The 26,040-nt window shown below is 42.5% G+C and overlaps 1 protein-coding gene across 4 annotated transcripts in view; it reads left to right on the top strand.

The window, feature by feature from the left end:
• The window catches only part of RAI2 (retinoic acid induced 2), a 50,337-nt gene extending 24,581 nt beyond the window's left edge, over positions 1-25,756 (top strand). For all 4 annotated transcript variants that reach the window (XM_068265357.1, XM_068265359.1, XM_068265360.1 and 1 more), the window contains exon 2: positions 23,234-25,756. In XM_068265357.1, coding sequence (XP_068121458.1) covers positions 23,337-25,025 — 1,689 coding nt within the window. In that variant the 5' untranslated portion in view covers positions 23,234-23,336 and the 3' untranslated portion in view covers positions 25,026-25,756. The remainder of the gene's footprint in view (positions 1-23,233) is intronic.
• The last annotated feature ends 284 nt before the right edge of the window (positions 25,757-26,040 follow it).

Genomic DNA, 26,040 nt, shown 5'->3' with positions numbered 1-26,040 from the left:
CCTCCTTATTGCTGCCTGACGTGTGCTCCGCTTGTATAACCCACAGAAGAAAGTCCATAGCAATACTTGAAGCAAAGAAGAAGAAAGCGTGCACCTTCCGTCAGTGGCTCTGATACATTTATTGATCCATGTGCGTCAGCATAAAGGATAAGTGGTGGAGGTTACAAACACATCATCATGTAAACAGGAGTACCTCATATACTGTGATGCCGGATGCAGGTGTCACGTCGTCTCCTGTGATAGGAGCTCGATTGCTCCGGGGGCGTGTCTACCATCCGTCATACGGAGGCCGGGGAGGCTCAAAGTGGACGCCAATAGGTCACTTATTGCGTTCCAACATACTGGAACGCATGACACGTCTGGTGTGCGACTCTGCGGGCGCAACATACTTCAATCCGGTAGTGCTGCCCATATTTGCAGAGTGCACAGGGGTGAACCTACCAGCAGAGTGTGCCATTTTTCAACAGGAGGTATCGACGTACACTGGACCTAAACGGCCTCCAATAAACATACATTAGTTTACATGCAGAGCCAAATCACAGCAACAGGGAAACACGCCACCAGAACAATGGGCTATTGTGACAAGTGTGGTGCACATTAAAAAGCCCTAGGGCCCCTAGGGACAAGGACCTCATAAAACGGGGGTCACTACATTGAGTCACCCATACCAAATGACATATATATAATATGGCATATATGTCACAAACCAAGAAGAGGGAGGGAGCAAAGTGGGACTGGGAATAAGGGGGGGAAACGGGAACAAGGAAGAACATGGGGAGGGAGTATGTTGACAGGGTATAAGGTTAACCAGACATATATTACATCACAGACACAGGGTTTCTGCCCTCAGGTAACACTTATATACACATTAGCGGATCTAATGGGAAACAGGGCATCCAATATACACCTCATTATCAAGGGTCCAACATACAGGACAATTTGATTTTATCATTCAGGCCCAAAGGGCCTAAGGCCTGTGTAAAAAGAATAAGCTTCGTTTCTTGTCTAAGAAGCATCTTGTCCCTATCTCCGCCCCTGCTGGGACGTCCTACCACCTTTAGACCTGCAAATTTTATCCCTGTGGTGAGGCCATCACGCATGTGGGAGATGAATCGAGTACAGCCTTTTCCACTTTTAATTGAACACAAATGTTCTCCTATTCTCTTTTTTAGGCGTCGTGTTGTTTGTCCAATGTAGTACCGTCTACAAGGGCAAAACAACACGTATACCACATATTCTGTCTGGCATGTAATGAAGTCCCTTATCAGGAGCTGTTCTTTTCCTATCTGGATACACTTATCAGTTAATAATCGGCTACAATGTTTACAGCGTCCACATCGGTAGTTGCCTCTTGGCAACGTCTTATTCAGCCACATATCCGTCCTTGGGGAAATGAATTCACTGTGGGTGAGCATGTCTCCCAAAGTCGGGGCCCTTCTAAAAGCTATTCTCGGGGGCCCTTCTAGTTTATCGCCCAAAATCTCATCTTTGGTCAGAATCGGCCAGGAGGAGAAGATGGCCTTTCTTATGGTCTCTGCCATTGGTGTGTAGTCAAAGGTAAATGTCATTCTATTTAGTTTATCTGCTCTATTAACAGGGGGGAACAACAGTTGGTGCCTGTCCTGCCGGGCTGCCCTTTCCCTGGCCTGTTTCAGTAACTGTGGGTTGTATCCTCTGTTTATCAAACGTTTTGTCAAATTGTCTGCCTGCATGTGGAAAGAATCCTCCTCTACATTATTCCGCCTAAGCCTCAAGTACTGGCCATATGGGATGGCTCTAACAACATGTGGAGGATGGAAACTTCCCGCATGCAGCAAGGAATTTGTTGCAGTAGGTTTCCTATAACCTTTAGAGCAGAGTCTATTGTTTTCAACATAGAGTTCGAGGTCTAAAAATGTTACCGACAGACCACTGCTCTCAGCAGTAAATTCCATGTTAATTGTGTTGTCATTGATATATTGTACAAAATCATCAAATTGGCTCATCGAGCCTGACCACACCACCAGGACGTCGTCCACGTACCTCGACCATTGTCTGACGTGCTCCCGGAACGGATTCTCGTCCGAGAACACGGCAGACTCCTCCCACGCCCCCAGAAAGAGGTTCGCGAAGGAGCAGGCCACAGGGGTCCCCATAGCCGTACCTGCCGTCTGACGGTACCATCGTCCATCAAACATGAAGGCATTATGTTTCAACACAAATATCAAACAGGAACAAATGTAATCAATATATTCTACATCCTTATTAGTGTGATTCAAAAAATGTCTAACTGCTACAATACCTTGTTCCTGGGGGATACGGCTGTACAGACTGACCATATCAATCGTGGCCAGTCTGTCCCCGGGGACCCATGTGGTGCGCTCCACCATTCGCAAAACCTCCAACGTATCCCTCAAATGTGAGGGCACCCCCTTAAGGAGGGGGCGCAGGAGGTGGTCGAGGTACCTGGACAGCCTCTCAGTAAGAGACCCACACCCAAAAACTATGAGACGTCCCGGTGGGGCGGCCATTGATTTGTGCAGCTTCGGTATGTGGTACCACACCGGACGCCGAGGAAAAGAGGGAAGTAAATCACAGGCCAGTTTTTTGGACAAAAAAACCCTCTCCACCCCTATCCGGAGTAGAGAGCGGAGCCGTGTCTGGTCGTGGACCGTAGGGTCCTCGGAGAGCGGGCAATAGGTGGAAGCATCCCCCAGTTGCCTTTCGGCTTCAACTTTATACTGGGTATTTGACATTATCACCAAGTTTCCATCCTTGTCCGCTCCCCGAATGACCAGGTTTTTATTTTGTTTAAGCCAGGATAAAGCATCTCTCTCCTCAGGCGTCAGGTTAGGCACCGCAGACCGATACACCTCAGCTTTAATGTCCTATATCACTCTATCAAAAAAACAGTCTAAGCTGGAGCCGGCTGAAATAGGGAAAGGTCTAACTGATCTACAGGCTCGAAACTGTGCTGCTTCCCCTAACTTTAATGTTGTAGATGTTTGTATCTCGTCCCAAAAGGGGACTTTGGCTGTGTCCCAAAATTCTTCCACTGCCTGGAGCAGATCCTCATCTGAGGGGTCCCACTGTATTGTAGGACTAAAGCCCAGATGTTCAGTGCCATTACTTTTAATCCTTTGGGGGACCTGTGTATAGTGGAGAATATTAGATCCCTCTACTGGTCTAGCAGTTGGTTCGGGGGTTACCCGGACCAAACTGTTATTACGACCGTCTGTCATCGGGATCCTTTCGGAAAAGACAGTATTTACAACAATTTCCTGTTGAGAGATCAAATGACCAATGTTGAGGCTCTCTGCTGTCGCAGAGGTAGGGGCATAGTGTTGGGTGTAGGGTCCCTCAGATGGTCTAACAGGTGGTATGGGTGTGACCCCCCCCCCTCACCCCACACTGTTAATATGACCAGCTATCATGGGGACCTCAATGGGCGGGAGAGGATTAATGATGTTCATCTGTTTGGGATGTGCATCCTGGCTGAAACATTGACAAATGGCTAACTTCCTCGTGGCCTTGTAGAGATCTATGGTTAATGATGCTAGATCAAAGTGTTGATGTGTTTGTAGCCTCCACCACTTATCCTTTTATGCTGCCGCACATGGATCAATAAATGTATCAGAGCCACTGACGGAAGGTGCACGCTTTCTTCTTCTTTGCTCCAAGTACTAATGTAGTAGTAGATTGGCTACTATCTGCATATCTGCCGAACCCACCGCCAGAGAGCCAGATTACTGATAATTTGCATTGGTGTCTATTAGACGCCTGCCGATCCCCACTCCCAAATGATCTGATCTAATTTCAAACACCCACCAGGTCTAGCATTTAATTTCTGGTGATATACACTGGCACTTGTTTCCCTTCATGGCTTTCTCTAGTGTTGTGCAAAGTTACATTCTCCCCAGACCTCAGTTTGCCGGCACACCGCTTACCTCCCTTTCTCAGCCCTGCAGTACTCTCTATCTCTATTACTATTCTTGGAAAACTAAAGGGACTCTAAGCTCCTAGAAAATGCACGATACACATTTAATTTCCTCCTCTACTTAGGTTTACAGTAAAACATTTAATACAATGCTTTAAAACATTTAAATAGTAGATGTTACAGATATTCTAATTTTTAATATCTCAGTGACACAATCATTCTAGCCATTAGTAGCAATGGGGTGTTGGACACAGAACTACCTTTCCCATAATGATTGGTGGTTGTTAGGTGGCCACTGCCGTTGAATTTCTAGAATTTTTATTTCTACAGGTCACCTTGTTCACAGTAATAAACGTGGTCATGACAAAACAAGTACAGCCATGTTTCTTTGTTCACTTCTGTGGCAAAATACAAGATGTGACAGGTTACCTAAGGAACATGTTTACACATACATAAGTGCATTATTGTATAAAGCCTTTCCGGAGTTAATATTTCCCTTTGTAATACCGCGGTAATTATGCTCAGCTGATAACCACCAGTCCATTCCTTAGCCATTGCTACATCAGTGATTCTTGATGTCTCTGCAAACAATATAGGTCTACATGGCCAAAGAGCATATGGTACTTTCTTCTAATTAAAATGCTTTGCTGTTTCAGCCATCACATCCCTCGGTCACACACAGTAGTTAACCAGTAATAAATCTTTGTCTAAAAGTCATTTAAAGCACACTTATTAGTACACATATCTTCACACATGCATTAAACTGTGAGATAAAGTGTAGGCATAAGACATAGGAAAATAAGGGCTCAGTAACAAATAAGGTTTTGGGGGAAATTGCCTGAATATTAAACATTTGGCATATAAAATAAAAAGCATAATACACCTTGTAAGGCTAAAAATATCGAAGCATCCACTACCACAGCAGTTCCACACCTATGGACTGCAACCTGTGGGTGTCATTTGCTCTTAGCAATGTTTACATAGATATTTACAAATGCAAAACCACAAATATGATACAATATAGAGTGTCAAGAATGTCTGTCTTATAAATTGTCACTTATCATTGGCCAAAGGGCTGTGTAATTGTTGGTGGTGCTTGATGCATGTTTAGTGACCACTTCCTCAGAGGCCATACAAGTCAGTTTTGCCCAAAATAATTATAAATTGAACGAATACATACAAAAAAACAAGACGTTCTAGGGAGGAATTAGGGCTCTTTCATACTAGAGCCCTTTTCCTGCGTTTTTAATGCAAACTCCAAACTTTGCATTGACCAAGGTAAAATGAAAGTCTATAGACTTTTATTTTACCTTTCACACCAGACGCTGCGTTTCGGTGCGCACCCGGGTGCGGTGAACCGCCGGAAACCGGCGTTTTCCCATCGGGTGAATAATAGCTGCCGCCGCTGATTGCATCGCACCGCAGCATCCCGATTGACACGCAGCAGGCTATTCAATGCGTGCAGGAGAACGGCTCCTGCACGTGTTGTCTAATGTGAAAGAGCCCTTAGTAATGGAATAGAGAAAAAAACGTTAAAGTATGTATATACGCTCCCCCACACAAGAGTGTATCATCACACATTGAGAATATAAAAGATATGAGGGCTGTCGCTCAGCTTTTACACTTCCTAATTTCCGAATGCTGAAACTTGGATAATTTACATTAAAGTGGGTATCTTGAAAAATGAACTGCGTTCTACTATATGTCAAGATGGTGCCTCATTAATAAGATTATTGTGCATACTCTCAGGTCCTACTCTTCAATATGCAGATAGTAACATGTTGCCTAGGTAAGTACAAGAACAGGCCTGCTGTATGGGCTAATGAACATACTTTATACCTGCTAAGGGTAGCACAGATGAAAAACAGGCTAAAATCTAAAGAAAAAATATGGGAACCCTCCATCAATCAGGTCTGACACAAGTGATGTCATGTCTGTTAGTTGCATCTACCTATGTGCACAGCGTACAGAAGGAGCAAGTTAAAAGAGAAGCTAAAGGGGAATACTGGACCACTCAGATGTTTGAAATAATAAATCTATGCCTAAAAGTCATTAAAAGCATACTTATCCCTGAACATAGCTGGAGACATGGGTAAACTGTCAGGGCCCATTCACACTACAAATCACAAACCAGTAGCACTACCATTTTGTGTGGGTGATTTTACTGCGATTATCATGGTAAAAATCTCTGGACACTTCCGCGATTCAGAGCAATCACGATCAGCACTTTATTAAGTATTGTACCGCGAGTGCTCCATCGTGGCAAAATGCTGCAGGTAACGCGTTTGGCGATTGGTGCTAATCGCAAATCACCATCAACTCCAATCGCGGCAGTGAGATCACTGCCATATACTTTCTATTGCGCTAGTACTTCGGCGATTAGCGGGAATCACCAGTTAATCGCTTAAAGAGAGTCTGAAGCAAGAATAAATCGATTCAGACCTCATAGTTAGCAGGGGCATGTGTGCCCCTGCTAAACCGCCACTATCGTGCTGCTAAACGGGGGTCCCTTCACCCCCAAATCCCCTCGGTGCAGCGGGGGAGAGCTTCCTGGTTGGGGCAGGGCTAACCGCCGCAGCCCTGCCCCACGCGCGTCTGTCAGCGCGTATCCCCGCCTCTCCCTGCCCCTCTCAGTCTACCTTCACTGAGAGGGGCAGGGGAGAGGCGGCGATGCGCCGCTGATAGACGCGACTGGAGGCAGGGCTGCAGCCGTTAGCCCTGCCTCCACGAACGACCAAGTCTGCGACCAAGTCTTGCGGGAGTGGGTTTGGGGGTGAAGGGACCCCCGTTTAGCGGCGGTTTAGCAGGGGCACACATGCCCCTGCTAACTATGAGCTCTGAAGTGAGATTTATTCTCGCTTCAGAGTCTCTTTAAGTGCGAACGGGCCCTCAGTGCTCATCAGGAATAGTCATGGTCCCTTCTCAATGTTTCAGTAGCAGCATGTTGCAAAAAAAAAAAGCACAATAGCTGACCTGATAATAGTAATAGGCTACAGAGTATGTGTTATGCCTACTGGGGTTGGCACTTTCAAAGGGAGATATTTGTAAATAACAGACCTGATGGGAGTGGCTAAGAGTTTATCTTTATTTTAACTATATTCCTGAAGTGACACATGCATAAAATCAACTTCACTGCTATTTAATCTCCTTAGACAAATATTTGATTTGTCTAAGCAGATTATAAGAGCTCAGTGATTTTCAGCATGGCATGTCTTAAAGGGCCCATACACTGAGCCGATTAGAGGCCGATCGATCGAAATCGATTTACAGATCGATCGATTTGCCGATTTCGATCTGACATGCTGGAAAATCTAGGTCGATCTGTTGAGATTGCTTATCATTTTGCATTGGACCTAATGGAAATCTGATGGCAAAAAAATGCCATCAGATCGATTTTCAATAGATTTCATACTGAAATCTATTGGAAATCTTTTCCTAGTAAAAAATGTTCCTAAACACATCAGATAGATCAGAAATCTATCTGATGATCTATCTGCTGCTAATCTAACGAGTGTATGGCCACCTATAGACTTCCACCTGTTCAACAATAAGATTATCACTGGACCTTGTAATTTTTACCACTACCACTCCAGTTTATGATCTGGCATTGTACTACTATCTGCATTGTGTGGTGTATCTTATTGCTATTACCTGTATTGTTGTATCTATTGTCTATTACCTGTATTGTTCTGTCGCCCCTGTTATCATTGTCTGTAATCCTATTTATTGTACAGCCCTGCGTAATATGTTGGCGCTGTATAAGCCTAATAAATAATAATAATAATCACATTTGTATCTGCCCTACTGCACATGCCTAGGTCAGACGTGTTAACTCTCAGTTGTGTTATTATGAAACACAAAACACGAGGTGCAGCAACAGCTCTAGCATGAAGCAGGCAGTAGGCCACATAGCACACAATGGGCTCTATTCACAAAAGCGTGATAACTGCTATCACAGCAGTTATCACGCGATCTGCCGTGCACGGCGCTTTGCACACGCAAAGGATTACTCCGTGTGATAAACGAACGTTTGTGCACGATCAGATCGTGTGATAACTGCTATGATAGCAGTTCGATTGGCTTAAAAGGATGAGTGAAAAAAAAATTTGAATACTGAAATGATATGTAGAAGGTTGAAAGCATTGGCCAAACCCCATCGGCTTTCATTGCTGTTCCCACCTTCAGGCTGGCAAAGTCAATTCACAGCCGTGTCGGGAGCAATTTGACCTTTGTTGTCTAACAACTGCAATGACAAAGTGGGAAAAATAAGAGAGCAGCTTTATTAAATAGGAAAAACCAGCAGAGAAAAGTGGTTTAAAAAGAGTTTCAACTACATATTGCTTTATAAATAGTCTGCCTAGAAGTCTAGCTGGTTCTTCCCTTAGAAAATATAGAAATGATTTGTAGAGGTCAGGGTTCCTCCTTAAACTAGGAAAGCTGCAGGGGAGATGTGTGCTGGCATGAATGAATGGAAAGCGTTGGCAGTGTGCTCTACAATGCTTTCTAAAGATTCCTGAGAGCAGTGAAAATAGAACATTTTGTTTTCTTTAGCATGCGTTGTTATCAGATGCCTTAGAAAGATGCCAGCACAATCGTACTTACATGTGCACCTTCTAGCCATTCTTCCCCACACAGCCTACAGAAGAGGGCAAGGATACTCATGTTGTGAGAGTGTGCCTGCAGCTGGCAGGTTACCTGCATTGTGCTTCTGATTCTCCACCTGAATGCTGCCCTTACCCTGAAGAGCCTCTAGGGTACTCTGCGTTCTTCATCTTCCCATGGTGTGTAATACTGACTGCTAAGGCTTCAGTGCTGAGCATTATTCCACAATGGCCTAATGTCAACGATGATTTGAAGGCTTTGTTTTCTGGAAGGCATTTACAGAAAGCTAATGTCTGGCATATCATTAGAAATTATTAGCTCCATAGGGATCCAACTTTAAATGTCAATTGCAATTAGCATGTCCCTGAGCGCATCCCAGCTGTGTAACTATGTCAGATCCTCAGAGGCTGCTTCATATGTGTGCCTTACCTGAAGCAACAGTAGTTCTGGGCTTTAAAGCGGACCTGAACTTTAACAATGATCACTTCTGAAAAAGAAAAAACGTATATATTTGTAATTTTGTAAGGCAATAGGAACAAGCCATATCCATTTACATGACTATACCCTTTTCAGTCCTGTGTTGGACTATATGTCCAGCCAGTGTCGGACTGGGAAGTGGAGAAACTCGAGAAATCCACTTGCTGGCCGAGCAGCGGTAATCATGTGTTGTTGCTCACAGTGAAGACTTGCTACAGGTTTCTATTGGGAGCGATAACACAGGGTTAGTGGTTACTGCTGCTTGGCCAGCAGGTGGATTTCCTCAGTTTTTCCACCTCCCAGTCCGACATTGTGTCCAGCTCAGCTTCAAAGTTGGGCATAGTCCCACACAGAAAAACATGGCTCCCACTACTAATTGCCAGATCTAGTGTGGCATGGCATCCAACCCTTCAGATCAAAATACTGGACTAAGTCCTTCACACTGGCGCGGTGTGTTGCGTCAAATTGACGCACTGCTACTGCAGCCTAATGTAATCCTACAGGGAAGTTCATACTTTCTATGTTGCGATACGCTGCTCCGGAAGTGCCAAACCTAACGCTAGCGCAGAACGTTACCGTGCCAAACCCATGCCGACCTGCGGCGATCTGTGTCAGCCCAGAAGTCATGTTAGTCTATAGCAACTCAGGGTCGTGGTGCACATGCGCAGAAACATATTTTAACAATACGCGTCTGTGCAGTTCCGCATACCCAGAAGCTCGCGTCACTTCCTGCTTGGAACATTGCCAGACAGGAAACACCACCTACTAATGCAGTGTTCCCTGAAGGCCTGTTTTTGGCGGTGCTGCACGCCCACCACACTGCAACGCTACCGCCAGTTTTCAATGTGAAACCAGTCTTAAACTTTAATCACCATTGGTCCCATGCTCCGCCAGTGTGGCACATAATGTAAATATTATGTGAGCGCATTTGGGGTTCCCACTGATGTAGCCTGGCAGGATGTTAGGCTATTTGGACACTTTATTCCCCTTCTGCACCACACTGCGCCGCATAATATCGTAATTATGCTGGTGTGTGAGCAGTGGGCAGAGCTACAGCACGCAAGCTGGCACTGCCCCCCACACTGATGGCCTGGTTGCCTCCTTGCTCTAGCATGAGGAGTTAGAGGCTCTACTGGCTCCCACAGCAATGGCACTCTTCCACACAGCAGAAAAAAGTAAATGCTGGGGGAAACTTTGGCGACAAAAGAATTGGTTTGGAAATGGTTAACATTTCCTGCAGCGGATTTTAGCACCAGCTCTTTCACACAGTCATAGTGAACCAGGATAGCAGACATTTCTTATGCTCCAACTATAAATAGCATTTGCTTTATAAAGTGTCAAACAGACAGGAATCACTTAGCATATTTTACAAGCTGGCTTTGGAGTGGTGGAGAGTAATGCTGACAATGGAAGTAAGAAGAGCACATGTCTCAGTAGCTTGTAGGCTTTGTTCACATCTAAAATCAAAATCGCTGACGTCTGCATTTTTAGATTTTTTGCACTTTTTTTATTCCCCCCTTCCAGCGCTCCACTGTGTGCTACCATTTTGTACAAAGCGCTTTGTAAGTGCTTTTGCAAAGCGATTCCATTTTTTCACTCAGTCAGGAAGTGAACTCGGTACTTATCCGTTAGCCGGGCGCATCCTCTAGGTGGCGACAAAACTCCACCAGAGTTACATCTTTCCCTACTATCCATGTCGGCCTGGAGGGGGAATAGTAATTAGCGCCACCTGCCGGATGCGCCCGGCTAACGGATAAGTACCGTGAACTCTTTCACCCAGAAATGAATAAATACAATGTATTTATTCGTAAAATTGCGAATGCAATCGCCGGATAAAGCAATTTGTGAGCGTTTTGCGTTTTTCCTATACCTTCCATTGTTGCAAATTCGCCCCGAAAATAGTACATGCAGGTCTTTGCTGAGTGGAAAGCGACCGCAACGCGCGGATTTGAAATATCCCATTAAGGATTCATTGCACTAGGGATTTCATGGCGTTTTTAAAAACTGCCGGCGTTAAAAAAAACAAACAAAACAAAAACCTGCAAACCGCCCTAGGTGTGAACAAGCCCGTAGTGTTGCCTTTGAGAATGGCTGGTTGTTTTCATAGCAATTAGGGTCCTGTGTGTGTTCCCAGTAAGGAGCAGCCTTGTTATAATGGCCAGCAAAGCTGCTTGTAAACTTGGCTTTTAGCTGGATCCAGGGCCTCACAGTCTGTGGTAAAGCATGGTGAAATTCAGGTTGCGTGATCTTCTTTATATGCCAAGATTCAATGCCTCTGTATCTCTCATACACGCATACTTTGCACATTTTTTTATCTTTTCTCAGATTAATAGGGGCATCCGTGTAAACAATGGGTTTGATAGCAGGCATACTTCATTTGACCTTGATGCAGAGAGAGCATGCAGCTGGAGGTAGCTGTGCAGTCTCTCCCCAGCCGCTGTAATTTGTAGCTAAATATAGCTGCGTACCAGACGAAAGCTCCAGAGGATACATTTTTATGTCCCACTTTTTAGGAATATTATATCATTTATTAAAGCAGCGGGACTCTGGTTATTAAGGATTTAACCCCTTGCTGATCTTTTGAACTAGGCCTCATAAAATTGCTTTATAAGAATCATCAGTTCATTACGTTCAATATGGAAAGCCATTTAATGCTTTATTCTAATACTAGAGATGACTTCACATAAAGATTGGAAATGAAAGCCTATCTCCACTTTAAGATTTTTCACCCACATTGCCCCACTATTGGGCCCCTGTCCCCCAAAAAGCCAGACTGAAACCTGCTAGATGTGTGTACTCACTGTAACACTAAGGCAGGGGTCACACTTGGGAAAATCTGCAGCGTTTTTGCTGCAGTTAAAAAACTACATGCAAAAACATGAGCAATGATGGACTATGGTGCTGCTGCAGTTTTAGGAGGCACCTGCAATTCTGCATAGCTTTAAAAAAAAAACAAAAAAAAAACAACCTGCACTACTTTTCTGCACAACACATGCATTTTCTCATTGAAATCAATGACTGCTGTAAAAAATGCATGTAGTAAAACGCAGCTCAAAATATACAGTTCTGCTGGGGAATCGTCTGATTCTCGCAGATCCAAGTGTGATCCCTCCCGCAGTGCTTGTTCACAACGCCAGCAACACACAGTGGAGTAGAGGCGTGGTCTGATCTGAGAGATGTTGTGAGACACCTGTACATGCTAGAGCAGGGGTGGGCAAACTTTTCTCGCTGTGGCCGCATTCCTCTAGCGGCACGCATGTCTCCCACATTCCTCCCTCCCTGCTGAGGTAACTCGCCCAATCCCACTACCCAGCAGTGATCTCCATGGCCTTGTCATGTAACATTTTGGTACTTACTGATGGTGGGTCACATGATGCTGCCATTGACATGGGTGCTGGAAATTGCGATTGGGTGAACTAAACCTATTGTTAAGAACGTTGGCAACTTTGTAGGAACTGCGCAGGGAGGGAGGAGAGGAGAACAGAGAAATCCGGCCTTCAATGGCGGGCAGGATTACAAACACCAACGGGCAGAATCCGGCCCGCGGGCCGTAGGTTGGCAAGCCCAGTGCTAGAGTGTAGGCCAAGATATGCTGACTGACGGCGTTGGCCAACTTCTCTCTAAGGTCCCTTTCAGAAGGGTGGCTGAACTGCACATTTGCTGAGCAGTACAGCCTCCCATCTATCGCCTGCCAGTGTTATTCGAGTGCAATTTAAATGCAGCCAAATTACAGTGGTTGTAACACCACACGTGTCAAATGTTGACGTTACTAGGTGGCGGAGGAACGCAACATGTTGATTCTGAGCGCAGCTGCGTCAGTGCTCAGATCTCACGCCATGTGTGTGTGTGTATCGGGGGGGGGGGGGGGGGGGACTGTACAGCGCCGGTGCAGGACAGCAGCTGACAGGCGGTCCCTTCACTGCTTATCAGCTGCCAGTGCGAAAGGGCCCTAACATCTGTAGGAGGCTGAAGACTCAGAGCCTCACTCTACTGTTTTATCATTCTGCCTAAAACTGTGCTAAATAGAATTTAGAACACATAGGCAAACATTATGTAAATGTACTTAAACAATAAATTATAAACAATCTAAATAGCATGAATGCCTATTCTTAAGGTGCCCTCCAATGCTGCGAACACACGATAAGTTTTTTGCATTTTATTCTCTGCTCGATCATTTTTTCCACTCGATTCTCTTATCTTCTGCTCGTTTTTCTTATCTTTTTTTCATTCAGTTCTATGAGGAATTGAGCAGTAAAACGATCGAGAGGAATATCGGACATGACGGGATTTGTTTATCAAACGCATCTATGGAGCTGAAAAATGAAACCTGTGTTCCCAGCATTAGTGGGCACCTTAGCAAATGTACACAGTTCTGTCTCTGGTTTTTGGTATGGCCTGTAAACAAGCGCACTTAGCTCTTTATTGTGCAAGGCAGGCAGCTTACAGTCTGGCTGTCTTATCTGTCTAGCTAATAAAATCAGATTCCTTTTCAGCTGCATAATTTGCTTGGTCCAGGCAGGAGCGCTTCAACCTCACATGAACTTGAGTGCTGTGCAAAGCTTGCTTCCTCTAAGTGTTCTTACAAAGACCAGTGTTTTCTTAGCAATGGCAATATTTATAGGATGTCTTTTTGTAGTCTATATTTTAGGAACTGAGCGGATGTAAAAGTTGAATTTGCTTTTGTTCTCACGGTTGAAATGTAGACATTCTGTTAGGCATACATAACTTCAAACACCAATAATGCTGCTGCCAAGAATACGAAGGTTCATTAACTGCTGTTCTGATCGCTTATTCTACCAACAAACTAATATTCTGATGTCCAGGGGAATAAAAGTGCAGTGAGCAAGCTTTCCTATATGGTGTGATTATTTGCCACTTTGACATTTTCACCTTTTGGGAAGATGTCTCTCAGTCTGCCTGATTAAAACAATCAAAATTGCTACATATCTCCTTTAGAGGGCAAAATTAATGTGAGTTGGCACACAGTCTAGGAAAAGGAGGGCACTAAAAAGCAGAAATGCATTACTGGGTGTGAGAGTCGAAAAGGGATGAAAACTTGGAACATACTTTGGGGTAATGCAAAGTTGCTCATACTTTTTTGGATGTACTGCAAACCTGGGACTTACCGTACTATTCAGAGGTATGGAAAACTAGCTCAACCATGTGGGTGATGAATTTGCATGAAAACGGAGCAACTCCTGCCAAGTGAAAACCGGCCCTAGGGAAATATCCCAATTTAGGTTTTGAAACACTGGTATGCCAGCTGTATTCTTATTTGTTTTTTGGATTATTGTGGCTTCAGGTTTCTAACACCAGGTAGGGCTTTTGATGGCAATGACTAGGGCAATGGTAGTAAATGGCTGTGATTGGCAGGATCCCTACCCTCTGCCAGCAAAAGCCCCACCTACCATCTTCTTCAAAGTTTCTTTAGTTATAATGTCACTAGACAAGACAAGACAAATAACATTTATATCGCGATTTTCTCCTGGCGGACTCAAAGCGCCAGAGCAGCAGCCACTAGGACGCGCTCTATAGGCAGTAGCTGTATTAGGGAGACTTGCCAAAGGTCTCCTACTGAATAGGTGCTGGCTTACTGAACAGGAAGAGCCGAGATTCGAACCCTGGTCTCCTGTGTCAGAGACAGAGCCCTTAACCATTACACCATCCAGCCACTATTGTTTATAACTACCAGTGTGGGTTGGAGGGATGTCTGGCTGCAGCGGCCAGCTCTTTTTATATAGACATCCTAAGTAGGGATAAGCTTATGAATTGTAAACTCGGCTCCAAATGTATCATAACTAAAACAGAGCCTCTATGCATTGGGCCGTGGCAGAGGGTTAATGCACTCTTGTTGCCACTTCTGGCTGCTGCGATCCCAGTCACTTTTCCTCACTCCAATACTTCCTCCTTTACAGCCAGAAGAAGGAAGTATTGGAGTGAAAGAATGTGACATGGAGTGCAGCGTTCAGAGGCTGTGTGCAAATTATAGTTCAAGCGCACATCATGACAAAGTAATATATATCAATAAAAGTGCACATCCAGTGAATCCATAAAAATCAATCAAGAGCAGCAAGACCATTAGCTGGGTACCCGTCGGGGAACAAACTCACCTGATTGGTGTGATCACTATTAGACTGTTCACCAAGCGTTCTATGCCAGGATGCCTCAGCTCATCAGGAGCCCAGTTTCTAGAATAATAGGTCTCATAGCATGACTTCATAATTTTTTTTTGTACAAATGCACTCACATGCTTGCAATAAAAAAAACACCCAATGTTTATGTACAGGCTCTCCCCCATTGCCGTGCGTCTCTCACATGCTGCTCTCTATGCTCCTCCACACGCCCCGTCAAGTCACTTCCTGGTCCGATGGACCAGGAGTTTTCCCTGAAAGCATCCATACTTTTACTACAGAGCTCTGAGTAGAATGTGCTACATGCTGCATGATATCCAGCGATGAAGCTTACAGCTCTCACACAGGCATACTGTCTTAGGAGCGTGACAACACGCCTTATTTAAAATGGATTTGATGAGTGGCTGCTCTGGCACCATCTAAAGGTCAGCACATCTCTGAATATCTTAAATCTAAAAGGTCACGAGAAAATGTTGTGAATTCATTTTCGCAATTAAAAATTTGTATTTAAAAAGGCAAGAGTATGACAAGGTGCAGAACATGCATGACTTGATGGAAATGACTCCATTAATTTGCTTTATGTGTCAAGTTTAACATGCCAGTTCCCTCTGTCTTCCACACGAGATGTGCTTAATGAGGTATGCTTAGAGTTAACAGGCCTGCAATGCTACAAGGACATCCTGGCAGCTCCTTCACTGAGGCTCTTGAGCAATAACTGGTATTAGAGCAATTCATGAAGGTACAGACACAATAGCAATGTAGTGTGGGATAACAAAGGGAAATGAATGTGGAGGTTAGATGGAGGCAGTGATAAAAATGCAGAGCTATTCCAAGTATATTTTGCTTGCAAAATGCATCCCTGGCATTGAGGAGCTGAATATTGTTACCAGCTTAGCAATGTATTATTCTCAACATATTACTTAGGACTTTATATTGAGGTGAACATATTCTCTCCCTTAAGGCCCCATACACACACACACTAGATTAGAGTCAGCTGAGACGGCCAATAACGACAGCCTATGCCGATAATCTGGCGTGTGTACAGCAGCGCCCCAACAGCCACTTGGCCAGTGATTCACCAGGTGGATCAATTCGGCAAGCAGTGGTTGATAGCATTGTTCTCCTCGCTTTCTCCGCCCACCATGTAATGTCACATCTGCATCACTCCATCGGCCCTCTGCCTTCCTGCATTGCAACACAACACATCGTTAGCCTGCAGGCTGACTACACATTTGTACAACCTTGGCCCAGAGTTGTCGTCCGAGGGATGGGGTCCCGATCTATGTCAGGCGACATCCACCTAACGTGTGTACGGGCCTTTAAAGGGTGCACACAATCTAATATCCCTGCCACAGGCACATTTCTGGGAGAAAATCAGTTAACCTATGACAATGTTTTGAGCTTGTGGGAGGTCCTGAAAAAAACCCATGTAAACATGAGAACATACTGTATATGGTCTCCTGGCAGCTAGTGGCTAATCATTAGCTACTGCAGCATATTACACAGGTTGTAACGCAGACAAATGTGCAGTGTCCAAAGGAAATTGAGTGCATAAAAGTGTGAACCCTGCCTAACACAGCTGCCAGTGACCTTGCATTGCCATTTGTGCCCTTCTCTTTAATATGTATAAAGGTTTTCATATGAGGTGAATGCTCCATGCAACACTACTCAGGGCAGAAAGCGGTTTGTAATGTACAGTAATTCAAAACACCCACCTACCATGTCAGCCATTTGAGTCCTATAAACTGAAACGTGACTGCTGCATGCTATTGCATCTTAAACTGCATGTGAATGTTTTACAGGTGCTTACATGATGATATAACTAATAAAAGGCAAATTGTGTGGGTTTTTTTTAGCATGTATGCACTATTAGCTACTAAAATATTACAGATAAAGTTTGCACTTTTTTGGGGGGTTCCAACAGCAAGCTTGACTGGCAAGGTTTTCTGAACATAAGAGTCTTGCTTTACACATGGCACAACATTGCACAGGCACTGAATGGCTGATGCTAGGCTTTGCTGTTCTTTATAAAGAGCTTTGATAGCTTTACTACATAGGAGTAAAACAAGACCAGCTTCACTACATAGGAGTAAAACAAGACCTTTCCTGGACTTGCAAAGATTAACTAGCAATGAACTTCCAAACAAATACCACATTTTAATCTGTATCATTTAACTATAGACTTACTTACTATTAGACTTCCTATTTAAAAAAAAAAAAAAAAATCTTTAAAAAAAACATTTTTATAATGGTATAGCAAACCCTTTAACCACTTCAGCTTTCAGTGTCGTTTCACCTTATGCATCCGAGCAATTTTCACCTCCCATTCATTCACCAATAACTTTATAACTACTTATCACAATGAAATGATCTATATCTTGTTTTTTCCGCCACCATTTAGGCTTTCTTTGAGTGGTACTTTTTGCTAAGAATTATTTTATTATAAATCCATTTTAACAGGAAGATTAAGAATTTAAAAAAAAAATCATTTTTCAGTTTTCAGCCATTATAGTTTTAAAATAATACATGATACCGTAATGAAAACCCATGTATTTTAGTTTCCCATTTGTCCTGGTTATTACACCATTTAAATGATGTCCCTATCACAATGTATGGCGCCGATATTTTATTTGGAAATAAAAGGTGCATTTTTTCAGTTTTGTGTCCATCACTTATTACAAACCCATAACTTAAAAAATAACAGTAATATACTTTAATACATACATATTAAAAAAAAAGTTCAGTCCCTAAGGTAACTATTTATGTAATTTTATTATATATTCTTTATTTATTTATTATTATTTTTTTTACAAAAAACATTATGTGTACCTATCGGGGAATGTGGGAGGTAAGGGGCTAATTTTAAAAGTAAAAAAATGTCAATATCTTGAAATCTTTATTTCCAGTTGTAATTTTACTATTTGGCCACAAGATGCCCTCGCAGCTCACTTCTGCATGCGGAAAGTTCCTCCACAAAGCGGAAGTAATGAGTTGATGGGGCAGAAGGGGATTTGTGAAAGAGGGAGCCATCTCGTTGACGGTGTCTGTCTTTCATACGGGGACTTAGATCAATGAATGGGAACTTTGTTCCCATTCATTGATCTCCGGGTTAACAGAAGGCAGCTGGAGCGAACGCTCCATGCAGCAGTGCAGCCTATCTGGACAGCTATATCCGTCCAAATAGGATTGAGTGGTTAAAGTAGTGGGCATACTGTATATTATCTGAAGATATGAGGACAGCTCTTGAAAAAAGCCTGAGCATGTGAAATATATTGGAAATATGAATGAGAACAAATTACTGAAGGGTAATCTGGATATATTTCTATTGCTTAAATGATAGGCCAGAATAATGAGACTAGAGGATGCACAAAATAGAGTAAAGCATTGCTAGCAAATTTCAGGTACTGTAGACATATTAACCACTTAATGACAAGTTGATAAAAACGTCCTACTAGAGACTTTTAATGGCTCCAGGACATTTTTATAAGTCAGACAGTGCTGCTGCCGCTGTGCACGTGCACATCCCCACGCGTGCAAGTCCAAATACTATATTGTAACCATACTTTGTACAAGGGACATAATTAAAATCTTGCGATAACCAAGACAAATAGGCAGATAAAATGTGTGGGTTTTATGTACAGTAGCAGTGTTTATATTAAAACTATAGGGGATGAAATTGGAAAAATAGTGTATTTTTTTTTTCATTTTTTCTTTGTTTTTCCCTTTAAAATGCATAGAAAAAGTAATTACTGAAAACAAATATCAACCTCAAAAAGCCCAATTGGTGGTGAAAAAAAACAAGATATAGATCATGTCATTGTGATTAGTAGTGATTAAGCTATGAAAGGGATGAGCACTGAAAGGTGAAAATCGCTCTTGTCCGTTAGGGTAAAAACCGCTTTCGGTTGTAGTGTTTAAGAGATATGGTTTCTTACACATTCATAAATGTGACTGCACATCAGCATTGACCATTGGACTGTCTCAGTGATTCATGTTTATGAGTAGACTAGTTTGCTTTTTGTTTCTTATGAGCAAAATAATACCACAAGTACAGCTTTTAAGTGGATGTTTTATAATTTATGTAAGGTTTTATGATGATCTTGCAAAACCGGTTTTATTTTAGAAGACATTAAAGCATTTCCTTGCTTTCAAAGCGGCTTAGAAGGTAGAAGATGCTACTTTTATGAATGCTGATCCACTCACATCAGTGGCTGGTGCATGAAATATATTCATTTCAAAGAAAAACAGATAACAGTTTGCATTCAAGATGCAAAATTACACTTCCCATCCTTTACAAAAGGTTCTGGAAAATGTACTGTACACCAAACCTTTACATCATCATTTAGTCTTATTAAAGCTTTTTCATCTGTTTTCATCACTTTTCACCTTTTTAGCTACAGTGGTGTGAAAAACTATTTGCCCCCTTCCTGATTTCTTATTCTTTTGCATGTTTGTCACACTTAAATGTTTCCGCTCATCAAAAAACGTTAACTATTAGTCAAAGATAACATAATTGAACACAAAATGCAGTTTTAAATGATGGTTTTTATTATTTAGTGAGAAAAATAACTCAAAACCTACATGGCCCTGTGTGAAAAAGAAATTGCCCCCTGAACCTAACAACTGGTTGGGCCACCCTTAGCAGCAATAACTGCAATCAAGCGTTTGCGATAACTTGCAACAAGTCTTTTACAGCGCTCTGGAGGAATTTTGGCCCACTCATCTTTGCAGAATTGTTGTCCTAAGAGAATTAAGTTCAGTTATAGCTAAGCCCCTTTATCTTATCTTTTGTGACTCTCTTGCAACTAGCAGAGTCCCAGTGGATTGGCGTACAGCCCACGTTTTCCCATTATTTAAGAAGGGCAAAAAATCTGATCCAGGAAATTATAGACCTGTAAGCTTAACATCAGTTGTATGCAAACTATTTGAGGGGTTACTAAGAGATACTATACATGACTTCATAGTAGAAAATAATCTTATTTCTCAGCATCAACATGGGTTTACTAAAGACAGGTCCTGTTTGACTAACATGCTCAGCTTTTATGAGGTAGTGAATGCTAATATGGATATTGGGAATGCTGTAGATGTGATATACTTGGACTTTGCAAAGGCCTTCAACACTGTTCCCCACAGAAGTCTGGTGCAAAAGTTGAGGATGCAAGGACTGGGGAAGAGTTTGTGTGCATGGATAGGGAACTGGCTAATGGACAGAAAACAAAGAGTTGTGGTCAATGGATCGTACTCAAAATGGGAGACTGTTAGCAGTGGGGTCCCACAGGGGTCTGTACTGGGTCCAGTGCTCTTCAATTTATTTATTAATGACCTAGTAGATGCAGTAGTGAGCAATGTTGCTATTTTTGCAGATGATACAAAATTGTGCAGAATCATCAACTCTCAGGAAGATAGTGTCATATTGCAACAGGATCTGGATAGGATGGCTATATGGGCACATACATGGCAGATGAAATTCAATGTTGACAAATGTAAAGTCATGCATTTTGGTCGTACCAATGGTCTAGCACCATACAAAATAAATGGGATACAGTTGGGAACATCAAACTTGGAGAAGGACTTAGAAGTACTCATCGACAACAAGTTAAATAATCGTACTCAATGCCAAGCCGCTGCAGCTAAAGCGAACAAAATTTTGGGATGCATTAAAAGGGAAATAAAAACTCGAGATGCTAGCATAATATTGCCCCTGTTTAACTCTCTAGTAAGGCCACATCTGGAATATGGAATTCAGTTCTGGGCACCACATTACAAAAAAGATATTGCAGTTTTAGAGCAGGTGCAGAGACGAGCTACAAAATTGATACGTGGGATGGAAGGTCTCGCTTACCAAGAAAGGTTAGATAAACTGGGTTTATTTAGTCTAGAGAAAAGACGCCTTAGAGGAGATCTAATTAACATGTATAAATACATTAGAGGGCAATATAATAGCTTGGCGGATGAGCTTTTTGTCCCTAGGCCTTCTCAAAGGACTAGAGGACATGAGCTGCGCATGGAGGAAAAACGTTTTAGCCATTTATTTAGGAAAGGGTTCTTTACAGTAAGAGTGGTTAAGATGTGGAATGCATTGCCACAGGAAGTCGTTATGGCAAACTCTTTACCTGCATTTAAAGGGGGCTTAGATGCTTTCCTTGCGTTGAAAGACATCCATGGCTACAATTACTAGGTTATGCCTAATGATGTTGATCCAGGGATTTTATCTGATTGCCATCTGGAGTCAGGAAGGAATTTTTCCCATTTGGGGCTAATTGGACCATGCCTGGTGGGGTTTTTTTCGCCTTCCTCTGGATCAACAGGGGTATGTGGGGGACGGGCTGGAGTTGTACTTTGTACTGGTTGAACTCGATGGACGTATGTCTTTTTTCAACCAAAATAACTATGTAACTATGTAACTATGTTGTAATTCAGCTTTATTTGAGGGTTTTCTAGCATGAACCGCCTTTTTAAGGTCATGCCACAACATCTCAATAGGATTCAGGTCAGGACTTTGACTAGGCCACTCCAAAGTCTTCATTTTGTTTTTCTTCAGCCATTCAGAGGTGGATTTGCTGGTGTGTTTTGGGTCATTGTCCTGCTGCAGCACCCAAGATCGCTTCAGCTTGAGTTGACGAACAGATGGCCAGACATTCTCCTTCAGGATTTTTTGGTAGACAGTAGAATTCATGGTTCCATCTATCACAGCAAGCCTTCCAGGTCCTGAAGCAGCAAAACAACCCCAGACCATCACACTACCACCACCATATTTTACTGTTGGTATGATGTTCTTTTGCTGAAATGCTGTGTTACTTCTACGCCAGATGTAACGGGACACGCACCTTCCAAAAAGTTAAACTTTTGTCTCGTCGGTCCACAAGGTATTTTCCCAAAAGTCTTGCCAATCATTGGGATTTTTTTTAGCAAAATTGAGACGAGCCTTAATGTTCTTTTTGCTTAAAAGTGGTTTGCGCCTTGGATATCTGCCATGCAGACCATTTTTGCCCAGTCTCTTTCTTATGGTGGAGTCATGAACAATGACCTTAATTGAGGCAAGTGAGGCCTGCAGTTCTTTAGATGTTGTTCTGGGGTCTTTTGTGGCCTCTCGGATGAGTTTTCTCTGCGCTCTTGGGGTAATTTTGGTCGGCCAGCCACTCCTGGGAAGGTTCATCACTGTTCCATGTTTTTGCCATTTGTGGATAATGGCTCTCACTGTGGTTCGCTGGAGTCCCAAAGCTTTAGAAATGGCTTTATAACCTTTACCAGACTGATAGATCTCAATTACAGTACTTTGTTCTCATTTGTTCCTGAATTTCTTTGGATCTTGGCACGATGTCTAGCTTTTGAGGTGCTTTTGGTCTACTTCTCTGTGTCAGATAGCTCCTATTTAAGTGATTTCTTGATTGAAACAGGTGTGGCAGTAATCAGGCCTGGGGGTGACTACAGAAATTGAACTCAGGTGTGATAAACCACAGTTAAGTTATTTTTTAACAAGGGGGGCAATCACTTTTTCACACAGGGCCATGTAGATTTGGAGTTTTTTTTCTCACTAAATAATAAAAACCATCATTTAAAACTGCATTTTGTGTTCAATTATGTTATCTTTGACTAATAGTTAACGTTTTTTGATGAGCAGAAACATTTAAGTGTGACAAACATGCAAAAGAATAAGAAATCAGGAAGGGGGCAAATAGTTTTTCACACCACTGTATGTTACATTTTTAAGCTCCAAAAGAGAAAAAAATATTAATATAATTAAGTTAAGAAAAGTAATACTGAAATAAAGTTAATCAGGAAAAACTTACTTTTAGTGATTATTTTGCTTGTAAATGTGCTGAAAGGTTATTTTTATTAATTAGGTGAGAAATAAGTCATTTATGAGACGTTTTGTGAATTGACACAATGTGGGAAAACTCATTCAGGTCAGAACTATACACTGCAAAGCCTCAGCCAAACTTGCAGATTTTTCCTGTTTACGTTGTGTGCATTTCCTGGTAATTCTAGAAAATCTATATATGTAAAGCAATAATGCTATTTTAGTTTACATCAGTGGAGTTTTAATTTGATTATGCTGCTAAATAGTACTTATGTAGTTTGACTGTTATCCTTTCTTCCTTTCCAGCCCGCAAAGATGACACTGTGTTTGTTTTGCTACGACACTGGGATGGCCAGAAAATCTATCATGTAAAAGGAAGAAGCGTGTGGTCAGATCAGTTGCTGGAAAGATGGAGGAAGTCTACAAAGACACACCAGAACTGCAAGTTGACTTGAACAGCACTCCTTCCTCTATTCCCGGTAAGCTTGAGAATGGGGTTGCCCAGCTCATTACGGCAGAAGCTTGGAATATTAATTCATCTGGTTTGATGAAGAAAGCACTTTCGCCTCTGGTGACTGTTCCAGCAGCTCCTGTCCTCAGCCCATCGTCTGATTCCCAGAGTGGAGTAGCACTAAAAGTAGCTGCAGCTGTACTTCAGCCAATCTGTCTTGGAGAGGCTCCTGTTGTACTTCCAATCCATTGGCAAGTTGGAGGTAGTACACCACCTCAGGTAACCACTAGCAATAGCAGCCCGCCATATGTTATTACCACACAAGGGCCTGTCCCACTGCCTGTGCTTTTGGAGCAACATGTTTTTCAACATCTGAACTCTCCACTGGTATTACCCCAGGTATCTCCATGCTCTGGGACTGCCATTCAAACCAATCTTTTTCCTGGACCTGCTGCTACAGTTGGTCAGCCACAAATTCTAGATGAGAAAACCGCCAGTCCAGTGCAAGAAACTGTTCTGCCACCCGTTTTTCAAACTCCAGGTTTTTCAGCCGTGCTGCAGGATTTTTTTCCTTTACCAAGCAATCTGGGCGCGCCTTCCCCTTGCCATATAGCTTCAGACTACACCTCTGCCAATGTCCACACTGTTCCACCACAAGCCTTCAGTTCTCCTTTATCACCACTAGTTCCTCCTGCCACTTTGCTTGTTCCATATCCAGTTATTGTCCCTTTACCAGTGCCAATACCCTTACCCATTCCAGTTCCTATACCTGTGCCACAGACTGACTGTACGGAAAATGCAGACCTTCTAAAAACAACAGCAGAGATCCCAAAGAGCTGCAAAAGCACACAAACCCCACTGGAGAAAGAAGATATCAAACCTTTTGAATCCACAACAAAAGCAGAACCTGCACAATTTCACCGACACTCTGTTATCAAAATGAACAATGAAAACGAAGCACTGGATCTTTCATTTAAAACAGAAACACTGGAAAAAAATGATATGAGTAATATGAGTAGCATGGAAAGTCATGTGGTCGAGGAAGAAGGTGTTTTAGACTTATCGCTCCACATGGTCAAAAGATGTGGGAATGCTAGTAGTCAGAATGGCACATCTCTGTCATATGGGCCAATCACTGACTCTTCAGGTCCTTCTACTGGTAAGAGTGTATCTACCACTGCTACACTGAATACACCACTAGTGCATCATGAACTGATCCAAAAGGACAGCAGAGTCATCTGCACTAACCCTAGTGAACTTATACGACAACAGAAATGGTCTTCAGAACAAAATGGCAGATCTAGCTATGAGCCAAAAGCCACTAACAACATAGAGCTTGTGAGCAGCTCCCAAACAGCAAAAGTGATTGTGTCAGTGAAAGATGCTGTACCAGCCATATTTTGTGGCAAAATCAAAGGACTTTCTGGAGTTTCTACAAAAAACTTTTCTTTTAAGAGAGATTTACCACAGGACTCAGCACTGCAGGGTTATGATATGAAGGCATTGGCAGAGGCAAGAGAAAGTGCTGAGGCTTTACGAAAACCATCAAAAACCAGAAATGTAAAATTAAAGAAAGTGAATTCACAGGAGATACACATTCTTCCAATCAAAAAGCAAAGGCTGGCTGCTTTCTTTCCAAGAAAATAAAATCCCTTATTGCAAACATTGGTGACAGCATGGGTTTGACTAGAAAGGGTGTTGTGATGAATCAGTGTAAAGTTTAAATATGACCCACTTCTGTGGTGTGATCCACCAACCCACCATCAGGTTCTGAGGGTTCGAGATCTCCCATATACCTGGAACGGGGCTAAAGACAATGCTAGGATTCACAATAGGTTGGTGTGGGGCTGTAGGGTGAAGGATTGATTTGCACTAAGAGTAGAGAGCTTAACACCACTCTTGCCTCGATCCTTTTTACTGCAGCCTTTTGAGTCGACATCCTTTTTAATAGGTCTAAGAGGAAAAAGGAGTACTTTCAACATTTTCTCCTATTTCTTCCCTCAAAATTGTTTAAAGTCTGAATATATAGAAACATTCATGTTATTTTATCAATCTGTGACCAGGAGAAACAAAACAGGACAGTAATCAAATATGTGTATACTTTTGCCTTTAATACACTTTTGTAATTTATTCTATGCGAGTTGGGAGGTGATGGGTTATCATGAAATGTAAATAGAGGGTAACCTGTTTTTTGTCACTTGTATGGCCATAAACAACTGCATATTTTTAAGCAGACTGCATATTTTATGCAACTTTTACTGTGTTGTACTGGCCACAGCTGTATTACTGCCAAGATTTGCTTATATGCTGTATTTAATATTAATAGCAACACTGCATATTTAAAATAAATGCTGTAATGTGTTAATGATTATGTTCAACTGGGTCTAAATTGTCTATTATTGTGTTACTGAAATCCAGTACAACATCAAGTTTGACTTTCAGCAAATGTTACCATGGAAGAGATTTAGGTCCTGTCTCACAAACATGCTCTGTTTTTATGAAGTGGTGAATGAAAATGTGGATTTTGGGAAAGCAATAGATGTAGTATACGTAGACTTTGCAAATACTTTTGGGGCTAGGAGAAAATGTATGTGGATAGAGAACTGGTTAAGAGATAGAATGCAAATAGTAGTGGTAAACTGAACATACTCAAGCCGTGGGG

This window comes from Hyperolius riggenbachi, chromosome 2, assembly GCF_040937935.1.
Source record: "Hyperolius riggenbachi isolate aHypRig1 chromosome 2, aHypRig1.pri, whole genome shotgun sequence".
Classification (NCBI taxonomy): Eukaryota; Metazoa; Chordata; class Amphibia; order Anura; family Hyperoliidae; genus Hyperolius; species Hyperolius riggenbachi.
The sequence above is the reverse complement of the archived record's forward strand: the minus strand, read 5'-3'. Positions and strand labels throughout refer to the sequence as shown.